The sequence below is a fragment of the Panthera onca genome, chromosome F2 (assembly GCF_046562875.1).
Source record: "Panthera onca isolate mPanOnc1 chromosome F2, mPanOnc1 haplotype 2, whole genome shotgun sequence".
Classification (NCBI taxonomy): Eukaryota; Metazoa; Chordata; class Mammalia; order Carnivora; family Felidae; genus Panthera; species Panthera onca.
The window spans coordinates 17,958,128-17,971,555 of NC_138356.1; the positions used below are offsets into that span (position 1 = coordinate 17,958,128).

The 13,428-nt window shown below is 33.3% G+C and overlaps 1 protein-coding gene across 15 annotated transcripts in view; it reads left to right on the top strand.

The window, feature by feature from the left end:
* Positions 1 to 13,428, top strand: part of CSPP1 (centrosome and spindle pole associated protein 1) — a 154,168-nt gene that overhangs the window by 101,497 nt on the left and 39,243 nt on the right. For all 15 annotated transcript variants that reach the window (XR_013553383.2, XR_009603485.3, XM_060610672.3 and 12 more), the window contains 2 exons: positions 1,794 to 1,923; positions 3,650 to 3,797. Coding sequence is in view for 13 of the 15 variants with exons in the window: in XM_060610672.3 (XP_060466655.3) it covers positions 1,794 to 1,923; positions 3,650 to 3,797 (278 nt within the window). In the remaining 2 variants the exon portion in view is untranslated. The remainder of the gene's footprint in view (positions 1 to 1,793; positions 1,924 to 3,649; positions 3,798 to 13,428) is intronic.

Sequence of the window (13,428 nt, forward strand, 5' to 3'; positions counted from 1 at the left end):
AGAAAGCTATATGACCATCTCAGTAGTTACAGAGAAAGAAGTAATAAACATCAATATCCACTAGCGATTGAAAACTTAACAGAATATGTTAGAGAAGAGCCTACTTAACCTGAGAACGTGTAAACATGAAAGACCTATATCATATACTTTACTTAATGGTGATACATGTAAAACATTCTTTTTGAAATTGGCAATATGACGAGTGTTCTTATGACCACATTTTTTAGGGCCCAATAATTGCAGCAAGATCAAAAATAAAAAAGGAAGAAAGATAGGTATGAGTATTAGGAAGGAAGAGAGCAAACAAAATGTTATTTGCAAAAGAACATACACATAAAATGTTAGAATTAATAGTTTTAGCAGCATTGCTGAGTACAAAATCAGTATATATAAAAAGCAGTTGGAGGAAATGGCAGTTACCTTAAAAAGCTAAACATATGCTTACCATACAACACTTGGTATATACTTAAGAGGAATGAAAATATATATACACACCAAGACTCATATGTGAATGTTCATAACAGTATTGTTCATAATACTTTAAGTATAAACAATTCAAATGTCCATCAGCTGATAAATGGGTAAACAAAATGTGTTGTATCCGTATAAGTGAAATATTATTCAGCCATAGAAAGTTAGGAAATCCTAATGTATGCTACAACATACCTCAAAAATAGTGTTATTTTTTGACTACCACCCCCTTACCACTTCTCTCCTTGCTCCCATCCCAATCTGACTGTGTATCTCTAAACCCTCTCATCTTTGGGCCATGGGGAAATTGATAAAGGCCAAGAATTTGGGTCCTTGAGTGAATGGTAAAAGACAGAAAGAAAAAGGAGTGAAATAGATAATGAGTGAATCAATTCGCTATGTAATTTGTAGCTATTTTGTTTTGAGAGATTGGTTTTACTCAAATAAGCCCCTTCAGCCTTCTTCATTTGCACATACAGAGCCCCCACAAAGTAGAAGTTCTGTTAGGAATCATTTGCTCTGGATCTTCTCATCTGTCCTTTTATCCTCTCAGGATGCAGTGTGACAGTATACATAAACATACCTGTTTATCTTCATAAAAAATTATAAATAAATTGGATAAATTAGATACACAAAAGGAACTCTTATTTAAAGACATGATACTGTTTTTGGAGATAAGCCTTTCGTAGTCTCTTTTTCATAGTTATAATTTTATAATAAAACTAATATTTGAGTTTATCTTTTGTAATTCAGATTTTTAAAATGTATTATTTTCTTCACAGTGGCTACATTCCTATGTTTAAGACAAATAGCACTTTATTGCTTGAGATTTCTGTAACCATAATATGTTTTAAGTTTTTCCTTTTTTGATTCATTGCAAATTTTTCAAAAATATAAATTTTATTTGAGACAGACTTTTTACTGTGATTTTGTTTTATTTTTGAGATGGCTAAGAAGTTGGTATACATTTATTAAGTACATTCTTATGATATTCAGAGAATTCTGTATTATTTCCCTGCATTCAGAAAAGTGCCTAAGTCATACATATACCACTTGATGACTTATCACACGGATTTTACCCCCATGTAACCGCCACATAGGTCAAGAAATAGATCTAATAAATGTAAAAGTTTCATTAATTGTGAAAACAGAGAGAGTGGAGAGAGCTTAGTAAGGGAACATTTACTTAAGGATTTCTCTTTGACCTACAGAGAAATATCTTCCCCTATTTTTAAATCTACTTAAATGCTATGCTGTTTCAAAGGAGTGTTGTATTCTTGCTTTGTCATAAATGGATACAAATTGTTGTGTACTTGATGTAGGAATATGATTGGACAGAACGAACTGAAAATCACAAGTGATCGAGGAATAAATTCAGGATTAATTTTTGAAGATAAACCAAAGCCTTCAAAACAGTCACTTCAGTCTTACCAAGAAGCTTTGCAGCAACAGGTATTCATTTATTCATTCATGCATTTGTTCATTGATACATTTAATGTTGAACATCTTATATGTTAGCACAGTGGTCCCTTAGAACTCTTTGTGGCACAGGAGAAAACAATACCAGTCCTTTATAATTCAATATGATAAATTTTTGATGCAGATAGATTAGAATGCTTTTGGAAACATAGGATAAGAATAATTGCCTGGTGATTAAGAAGACTTCATGTGTTGTTGATATTTGAGCTGTATGTTATACAGTGAATAGATTTTAAATTCTTGGCATACTCAGGAAATAGAATTGATGTGGGAGAAGGATCTGAAATGTCAGATTGTGCTGGATTGTGAAGTTTAGCTAATAAGTTTTCAATTTCATCCTATTATGGATAGCCTAAAGGAGGAAATTTTAAGCCAGAGAGTAAAAGGAATAGTTTAAAAGTTTTAGGAGGATAGCTAGTTGTGATGTGTATGATTGAGAAAGAGATGTGGTGGAGAAACCTTAAAACTATTGAGGCAGTCCAGATAGGAGGTAATGAGGCTCTGAACCAGACAGGGAAGATAGAATATCCAGAAGACAACTCTGGGATTTATTGATAGTACTTAGATATAGGGAATGAGAAAGAAGAAATGGCTTGAAGATGATTCTGTATGTTGTAATCTACATGAATAATGAGGCTATGAATATGAATTAAGAGAAAAAGAGTAGAACACTTTTAGGGAGAAGGATAATGGGTTCTGTTGTAGTTTGTTATATTTGAAGAGAGCTTACTTAAAAGTAATTGTATCAAATGTTTGGGGTTTTTTGGGGAATATCCATATATCTCAGAGAGGATCCTGGAATTCTTGGTAGGTATATGCCCACCTTAGGTACTTTTCTATAAAGTTCTACTTGGATTTCTTCTAAAGTTCCTTTTTTTCAGTTTTTATATTGGCAACCTCCTTGAAAATGGATTTTTCTTAATTAGAGAATTACTTTAATTTTTGGATGGTAGGTTTCTACAAATAGAAGACTGAACACCACTGACAAAACTAGATTTCCTAATTCTAGAATTTTATTTCATGCATGTGATGACTTCCATGGCTTTGCTGGAATGGGTGCTTAAATTTTCTATGTATGTGGTTATGTTTTTAAAAGTAACTTCCCAAAATGTAGATACTTGTTCATTGCCTATCGAAATGTCTCTAGAGACCCAATCCTATGCTTATACTTGATGATGAGAAGCCTATTTTGTTTGCTTTCATAAAGTTGTACTTAAAGTAGCCCAGAATTCTCCAACCTCTTTGAATTCTGAGAATGGAGTTTGCCCAGGGTAGAAAAGTCTGGTGAGGTGTGGGGACTAGTTTGTGGCTGGCCAGGTCCCATGAAAAGATAAATGGAAAAGGAAAGTAGGGAGATCCTGTTGGTCCTCAAGCAACTGGTGATGTTAGGGAGGGAGTGGCTCAGGTAGAAGTTGGGGGTGGGAAGGAGGAATTGGTTCAGTCTCAACTGGCATCAGTGGCTGGAAAGTACTCATGGCATGATATGAGGGACCAGCCGCTATTCATTCTAGCCAAGGAAGTGTTTTTAAATTGAGTATTCCATTGATTTATGATTTTAAATTTTATAGTGAAATAGACTGTAAAATTTTTTTTCCCAAGGTTTTTTCTCTAATAAGAAAAATAAAAACTGATATTAAAACTAAACTTTTTATATCAGAGTGCTTGTCAGCACTTATAAATATCCCTTCATATTATCAAGATTCGGGAAAGAGAAGAAAGAAGAAAGAGAGAACGTGAAGAAAAAGAAGAATATGAAGCTAAATTAGAAGCTGAAATGAGAAGTTACAACCCCTGGGGGAAAGGTGGAGGTGGTGCTCCTCTGAGAGATGCAAAAGGCAATCTGATAAGTATGTTGCTTTCATTGATCTGTTGTTTCTAAAAGAAACTGAACTGTTTTTAAATTTTTAAAAGAATGGGGAGTAGAAATGGGAATCAAAGCCTCAAAGGCAAGGTCTCTTTTTTTTGTTGCTTAATACAAAAGAAGTATTTTGCAATAAATGTAATAGCAGTTTGGAGGGTCTTTTTTCTTTAGAGTACTATTTAACTTTGTTACACATTTTTCATCCTCTAGTGCTAACTCAGTTGCAGAGAAAAGCTCATGTTAATTGGTAAGTTTTAACCCAACCTAGTAATTAGATTTAAAAAAAATCCTAGTAAGAAAAACCCCTTATTAAAAATTTTTTAAACTAGTAAAACATATTTAAAATAGGTGATCTGAAATAGTTGTGGGATGTGGTGTTTCATATATAGCCATATACCTGCATAGTGCAAGGACTCTGTTGGTAAATAAAGACCTGATCTCAGAAACTTTCTGGCAGGTTGTAAAATCATGTCGATGTGTCTTTCAATTATGTACCCTCAAAAATGTTTGATCTAGAAACCACACAAGGCACTTAGCAAAAGAGGCCTTATACAACTTGTTATATATATTAGGATGGTCTCTATTAACTTTTAGATATGAATAAAAGTAGACAAAGATGGATTTTTTGAAAATTGTTTCATTAGAAATTAGAAATGAATAATAGAAACCCATTAAATGGTAAAAATATAGATTTCATGTTGTTCTTTAGGCACTATACATCAATTTTAGTGATAGTTGAGGGATGTAGTCAGAATACTTTTTGGATATGAGTTATTAAGAGTTCTTAAATATTATGATTTGCTTCTTTGTTAAAGATGGCTTTTAAAAAAAGTATTTGAGGTCCACTTAAATTACTAAGATAACTCTTTTCTCATAGTTTTGAAGACTGGAACTCTTAACTCTTTTTTATAGATGAGATAATTTTAGGTGATATATAGATAAACATTTCTTATTTTAAAAGTTAAATGTTTATTTGAATATATATTGGAAAAACACTGGTTTTTCATTTAAGGATAGTGCTATAACATTTCCTTTTAAAGTACAGATATTAGTCCAGGCATTTAACAAAAAGTGCTATAAGAAACAACCCCTATTTCTCAGAGGCTTGAGGTTTAAGGTTTAATAAATAAAAGTTTACTTCTCAGTTACGTCACATTCTTCTTCTTTTTTTTATTTTTGAGAGAGAGAGAGAGAGAGAGAGAGCGAGAGAGAGAGAGAGCGCAAGTGCATGCATGAGCAGGGGAGGGGCAGAGAGAGGGAGAGAGAGAATCCCAAGCAGGCTCTGCGTGGTAAGTGCAGAGCCCGATGCAGGGCTTGAACCCATAACAGTGAGATCATGACTGAGCTGAAATTGAGTCCGACACTTAACTGACCCAGCCACCCAGATGCCCCAGTTATGTCACATTCTGATGCTGTTTGGGTGGTTTCTATTATATTTGAAATATGTAGTAAAGATCTGTGTTTTGCCATGTGATGATGACCAAGACCATGTATCCTCTGTACTTTGTTTCCTAATTTTAATTTGGTTGCTGGCTTTTCTAGTTACTCCTGTTTTATCTTTGATCTTTTATTACAAAGAAAGAAATTTAATGTTCGTCCTTGTCTTAGCTCTCTAGGGAGGATCTTTGATCTCTTTATAAGGGGAATTGTTATTAATAAATATTAAAATCTATTACCTGTACAAGTGGAATAATAGCAACCCTTTTTAAGTAAATATCTCTCATTTTTATTATTTGTATGACACTTAAAATCTGTTTCCTTTCTAAGTTCTTTATTCATTAAAGTTCTTTTTTCAAGTTCCTATAAAAAAAACCACACTGTTCTAATGTCTTTCAGTGGATGAATGAATAAACAAAATGTGGTACATTTATACAGTGGGATGCTACTCAGGAATTAAAAGAATGAACTATTGATGCACATAATAACTTGGAAGAGTCTTCAAAGAAATTATGCTAAGTGAAAATAGCCCCTTTCTAATGGTGACATACATGTATATTCTCAAAATGACAAAATGGTTGGGGATAGGGAGTAACTCTAAAGAGATACCATGTTGGAGTATTTTGGGGTGATGAAACAGTTCTGTATCCCGATTATGATGATGTTACATGAGTATCACATGTTAAATTTTTTTTTAATTTTATTTTTTATTTTTTTAAATTTACATCTAAATTAGTTAGCGTATAGTGCAACAATGATTTCAGGAGTAGATTTCTTAGTGCCCCTTACCCATTTATCCTATCCCCCCTCCCATAACCCCTCCCGTAACCCTCAGTTTGTTCTCCATATTTATGAGTCTCTTCTGTTTTGTCCCCCTCCTTGTTTTTATATTATTTTTGTTTCCTTTCCCTTATGTTAATCTGTTTTGTCTCTTAAAGTCCTCATATGAGTGAAGTCATATGATTTTTGTCTTTCTCTAATTTCACTTAGCATAATACCCTCCAGTTGCATCCATGTAGTTGCAAATGGCAAGATTTCATTCTTTTTGATTGCTGAGTAATACTCCGTTGTATGTATATACCACATCTTCTTTATCCATTCATCCATCGATGGACATTTGGGCTCTCTCCATACTTTGGCTATTGTTGATAGTGCTGCTATAAACATGGGGGTGCATGTGTCCTTTCGAAACAGCATACTTGTATCCCTTGGATAAATGCCTAGTAGTGCAATTGCTGGGTCGTAGGGTAGTTCTATTTTTAGTTTTTTGAGGAACCTCCATACTGTTTTCCAGAGTGGCTGCACCAGCTTGCATTCCCACACATGTTAAATTCTTTAAAAACTACACCAAAAAAAAAAAAAACAATTAAAAAAAAACACTTAACCAGTTTGAAAGATAGTGAAAGTATCTCCTACTTCTAACTGATTAGTAGTGAGAGTAAATGTTTCTTTACATATATTTAAGTATTTGTGTTTATGTATTGTATTTGAGCCAGTTAGATTTATGTTTGTTTTTATGTTGATTATTAAGACACAATTTGCATAAGACAAAATACACCCTTTTTAAAAATTTTTTTTTAACATTTATTTAGTTTTGAGAGACAGAGAAAGAGCATGAGTGGGGGAGGGGCAAAGAGAGAGACACACAGAATCCGAAGCAAGCTCCAGGCTCTTAGCTGACAGCACAGAGCCCGATCCAGGGCTCGAACTCAGGAACCATGAGATCATGACCTGCGCTGAAGTCGGATGCTTAACCTACTTAGCCACCCAGGTGCCCCAATATACCCTTTTAAAAAAAAAGTTTTATTTATTTGTTTTTGAGAGAGAGTAAGAGCGTATGGGCCCTTGTGAGTGGGGGAGGGGTAGAGAGGAGAGAATCCTAAGCAGACTCCGTGCTGTCAGTATAGATCCCGATACAGGGCTCAATCTCATGAACTGTGAGATCATGATGTGAGCCAAAATCAAATTGGATGCTTAACTGACCGAGCCACCCAGTGTCCCCCAAATTTATCCTTTATTATTCAGTGAGTTTTGACAACTGATTCCAGTAGCCACTGCCACAGTCAAGATATAGAACATTTCCAGTATCCAGCCCTATACCTTTGCCAACCTCTGATCTGCATTCTGACACAATAGTATTGACTTTTGTGTCTTTTTTTCCCTTCATGTTTTTGAGATTTATTCTTGTTGTTGTATATGGCTGTAGTTTACTTTTTATTACTGAATGGTATTGCACTATGTGGAAGTACCACAATTGTTTATCCTTTTACCTGTTGATGGATATTTGAGTTGTTTACAATTTAAGGCTATTATAAATAAAACTGTTATAAACATTCACCTGCAAGTCTTTATGTGAACATAAATTTTCATTTTTCGTGGTTAAATGCACAGAAATGGAATTGCTAGGATGAATAGTAAGTATGTATTTAATTTCATAAGAGACAACCAGACCATTTTCCAAAGTGGTTGTTCTATTTTGAAGCACTAGGTTTCTCGTTGCTTTGCATCCTCATCAGCCCATGTGATTGTTCTTCTTTAAAATTTTAGCCTTTCTAGTAAGTAGGTAGGATAAGTCATTGTGTTTTTTTTTAAACTTTTTATTTTGAAATAACTCAAGACTTAGAGAAGAGTTGTGAAGATATAGAGGGTGCCCTTTACCTAGTTTCCCTTAATGTTATCATCTTACATGATCTTGGTATATATAGAGGATGCCCTTTACCTAGTTTCCCTTGATGTTAACATCTTACATGATCTTGGTATAGTGACCAAAACTAGAAATTAAAATGGGTTCGATGCTATTAAATAAATTATTAACTTTATTTGGATTTTCCCCTACCTTATTCTGTTCCAGCCTCTAGTCCAGGATCCCATATTGTATGCAGTTGTCATGTCTCTTTAGTCTCCTTCAAGCTGGTAGTTCTTCTGTCTTTCTGTGTCTTAATTGTTTTTATATATATAATAGCTTTGTTGAGATCTCATTTTCCATGACACAGAATTTATCCCTTTGAAGTACACAATTCAGTAGTTTTTACTATATTCACAGAACTGTGCTACAGTTTTATAACATTTTGTATTGCCTCAATACTCTTGTTGAAAATCAGTTGACTATAAGGTTATTTATGGACTCTTAAGTTCTGTTCTGTTGATCTAGATATCTATCCTTATGCCCATATTACGCTCTCTTGATTACTGTAGCTTTGTGTAGTAGGTTTTGAAAGTGAGAAGTGTGACTCTTCCAACTTTGTTTTTCTTTTTCAAGATTGTTTTGTCAACTTGACTTCCCTTCCATTTTCAGATAAATTTTACTCTTGTTTGTCAATCTGAATAAAAAAAAAATTGTGGTAAGATTTTCATTGGGATTACCTTGACTTTATAGATTAATTTGGGGTGGCCAGCATCTATATTGTCTTTTGATACATGGATTTGGAATATTTATCCACTTACTAGTCTTAGTTAACTTCTTTTAGCAATATTTTGCAGCTTTCAGATCTTGTAACATATTTTGTAAATTGTATCCGTAAATATTTCATATGTTTTAATGCTGTTTTAAATGATAACATTAAAAAATTTCAATATCCATTTGTTCATTGCTAGTGTATAGAAAGACCGTTGATTTTTGTATGTTCTTGCTTAACTCATCGGTTTTATTAGGGGTTTTTTTGTACGTTCTTTGAGATTTTTTAATATGGACAGTTATCTGCAAATAGTTTTACTTCTTCCTTTCCAGTATGAATACTTTTCAGTTATTTTGGTTGATTTACAGTAGATAGGAACTCCAGTACAATATTTAGAAATCTTGAGAACCAACATCCTTGTCTTGTTCTCGATTTCATTTGGAAAGCACTCAGTCTTGGCTGTAGGTTTTCTGTAGATTTTTTTTTTAAACCAGGTTTAGAACATTCTCTTCTTTCTCAGAGTTTTCATCATGAATATATGTTGAAGTTTATCAGGTGCTTTTCTACATCTTTTGAAACGATAATTTCATCTTTCTTATTACTCTGTTGATATATGGTGAATTACATTGGTTTTTTAAAAAAATTCTAATCATGTATTGCTGGTTTCTTTTTATTTGTTGTTAATGTTTTTTTTTTATTTTTGAGAGAGACAGACAGAGAACAGGTGGGTCAGGGGCAGAGAGAGGGAGACACAGAATCTGAAGCAGGCTCCAGGCTGCAAACTGTCAGCACAGAGCCTGTTGTGGGGCTTGAACTTGCGAACTGTAAGATCATGACCAGAGCCGTAATCAGATGCTTAACCGACTGAGCCACCCAGATGCCCCTGCATTGACTGATTTTTTTTTTAAATGGTGAGCCGCTCTTTCTCCTGGTATAAACCCTATTTAATGTTATTTTAATTTTTTTTTACATGTTGTACAATTTGATTTGCTAGTTAAGGTTCTTTGCATTTAGGCACATAAGGGATATTTGTCTGTTTCTCTTATAATTTTGTCTGGTTTTGGTATCAGGATGATGCTGGCCTCACAAATATGAATTGGGAAAAGTTTCCTCTTCTGTTTGTAGAATTCACCAGTGAAGCCATCTGGGCTGGGAATTTTCTTGTTGGGAATCTTTAAACTATGAATTAAAATTATTTAAAATAAATTATTTAGTTTTTTAAAGTTTATATATTTGTTTTTGAGAGAGAGAGAAAACATGAATGGAAGAGGGGCAGAGACAGAGAGAGATTCCCAAGCAGGCTTCCACACCATCAGTGCAGAGCCAAATGCGGGGCTCAAACCCAAGAACTGTGAGATTATGCCCTTAGCTGAAATCAGGCACTTAACTGATTGAACCACCCAGGCACCCTGAATTCAACTTATTTAATAAAGACATTTAGTTTATTTATTTCTTCTTGTGTGAACTTATGTGGTTTGAATCATTAAAGGAATTTATCCATTTCATCTTTTTAGTTTATTGGCATAACATTTTTCACAGTATTTTATTCTGTGTCTGTAGGATCTACAGTGATAGTTCCTCTTTTATTCCTGATATTTGTAATTTATTTATTCTTATTTTACTTAATGAGTTTGCCTGGAGGTTTATCCATTTTATTGATCTTTTCATAGAACCAGCTTTGGTTTCATTGATTTTTCTGTTTTTCCCTTCGTGTTTCATTGATACCTGCTCTCATCTTTACTATTTTCTTTAGTTTACTTTGTACTTAATTTTCTTTGTCCTATTTTCTTAATGTGGAAGCTTAGATTATGATTTGATTTCTTTTTTAATATATGCACTTAAAAATGCTATTAATTTCCTTTTGAGTACTGCTTTAAATGTATCTCACAAATTTTGATACGTGGTTTTTTCATTTTCATTCAATTCCGTTTTCTAATTGTAATTTTTCTTTGATCCATTGATTATGTAGACATTAATTTTAAAAATTTCCAAATATTTGGGTATTTTCTGAGTAACTTTCAGTCACTTTTAGGGTATATTCTCTTTTGTTTAGAGAATATACTTTTTTGTTATTTCAATATTTTTAGGTTTGTGAGATTTATTTTATGGACCATGAGTTAGATTTTTATTTGTCTTAGAGACTGTGATCTTTATAAGTAAATATGTATATTTTAATTTGGAAATATATGTTAATAGTTGAATCAGGGTTGAAAATTTTCTTTAGCCCTCTGAATTGATTTATTAAAGAAGAGTTTGTGTATCAGTCATGATTGCTGAATAATCTTGGGTCTGTAGAAATATTTTCAGCCATTTTCTTTAAAGTGTTTTGGTATTTTCCACCAAAGAACGACTAACTTAACAAAATTAATTTTAATTTCAAAGTATATGTTTAGGTTTATAAAAAAAAGCATAAAATAAAACAAGGAATGAAAAAATTTAAGTACTGTATGTATTGTTTATTTACCTGTAGTAGCTATCATAAAATTTAACCCTGGTCTAATAAATGTTTCAGATAGTAGAATTTTTTTCCCAATCATGAATCTGTAATATTTTATTTTGTTCTGTTCTTTGTAGAATTATTCTGTAATGCTAGCAATTTTATATTAAATACTATGATGGTGTACATTTGAAATAAAGGCCATTTTTTGGGACATCTTTGCGGTTGGCAAATTATACTCTTCACCGAAGTGCCTTGTATAATTTTAATTTTTAGCTCATTTCAAACCTTTGTTTTACACCTCACAGAAAGATAGACAAGGAGTGACTATTTGATTGATAGTTTTTTCTAATAAATAGCAATATGGACTTGTCTTGATTGCTGAATCTGATAGTCTTAAATAATTATGCATTCTGCTGACATCAGTTTTCTTTTTTTATAAATACATTGACTTATCTAATTGAGAGTACTGTGTATAGTCACAACAGTAAAGAAAAACATGCTATTGATTTTTGAGTTTATTATAGTTTTTGTTTATATGACATTTATCTCTTAATTTATGGCTTGTGGATGAGATTGCATTCCCTAAGCACTCATTAGTTTGGTAACAAGGCCCTGGGTATCATTTTCAAAGGAGTGAGCTTGATATCCATACTCTAGTAACAGAAAATGGAAGAGTACTGTACGCATTGTTATTCATAGTGACTTCTCATTTATATAGTCTGATCTTATGCTGTTTTAGCGAATTGGATGATGAGATATTAATTTCCCATTTAAGTTCTTTTGTTTAATTTGGTGACTTTTTAGGGATCACAGCTGTTAATTCATTACTTCAACTTCCTCATCATCTTTCTATTTTCATTTACCTTCCATATCCAGATAAATCCCATGATTTGATGATGGTGGCGGGAGCACCCAGCTAATTTTTGCCTTACCAATTCTTGGTACTTGGCAGTTTCTTTGCAGTCAGTTTCTCTGATTACAGTTAGTCCCTTCTTTCTTGCATTTTCCATTTTTTTTACTCATTTCTTCCCTTTAACATCTAAATATACTTAGGTTACTTGTATTCTTCAACACAAATAAACAAAAACTCTGCCTTGACCTTACACTTATAATATATAAAACATATTCAAAAAGTAGTCTGTGGTTGTTGCTGCCACGTCTTACTAACTTCTTACTGTTTCATATTCCATAAAATGAATTCTAGCTCCTACTGCTTTATTGATGTGACATTTTCAAAAGTAACTGATGTCCTGATTTCTGATTTAGTGGATTTTAGTCTGTCCTTACTTTCTTTGAACTGGATTGACAGTTCCTTCCTTTAAGTTCTGTGCATTCTCTCTGATGCTGTCTTCCCTTCAGCTGACATTTATTGGGATGTGTATTATGAACCAGGTTAAACTCTTCTAGGTTTGTGAACATTATCTTTGTTCTAGGGCTATCTTCAGACATTGTGTGTTCCTTGAGTTAGATATACTCTTAACCTCCATCTATTTTCTCTCCCTAGCTGCCATTATTACTGGTAATGCTTCTATTACTACCAGGACTGTCTTTACTATCATCTACAGAACAGAATAGAGAACCATCAGCTTGTGTGTTAGAATATTCCGGAATAGGCATGTAATCTCCATTTTCCTCTCATTGCTTTATTAAATGTGTTTTGTGATCTAGTCGAGCTGGACTGCTTTAATATTGCCAGAACACTTTTCCTGTTTTTCCCCCTTGGAGCTGTTTCTCACATTTTTCTGTTTATTATCCTTTCTGATACATCTTCATCTCTGAAGCTCCTATCCAGTTTCCAAGTCCAGACTGTCCAAATGTTGCAGTAGGATATGAACTTCCTGATTCTGAGCTCTGTTCTCTCTGGTAACATTTCCTGTTATTGGCCGTGTTGTATCTGATACTGTGATTCATGTTCAAAATACATTCTTGAACATAATAGGCTTTCTGATAAATACGTCTTATGTCCAGGTTTAAATTCTCTTTCACTGCTACCTTACAATCCCAGTTGTTTTGTAGAGAAATATTTTTTATTTTATTAAAGCTTTAGAGTTCTGTAGTCATTCAGGTCTGTTTTTAAGATTGATTTGTTGTTTGACCTGGTCCTGTGTGGTTAGATTTTTGTGATGTGTATGTGGTATCTACTGTTGTGTAACAAAAATTACCCAACATGTAATGTTTTAATATAACAAACACTCATGATCTTGTGGTTCTGTGAGTCAGTAATTGGTGAATGGGTTAGCTGGGTGGTTCTGTCTCAGGGTCTTGCATGAGGTTACAGTCCAAAATTTCAGCCAGGTCTGTAGTCATATGAAGGCTTGACTGGGACTGGAGAATTCATTTCCAAT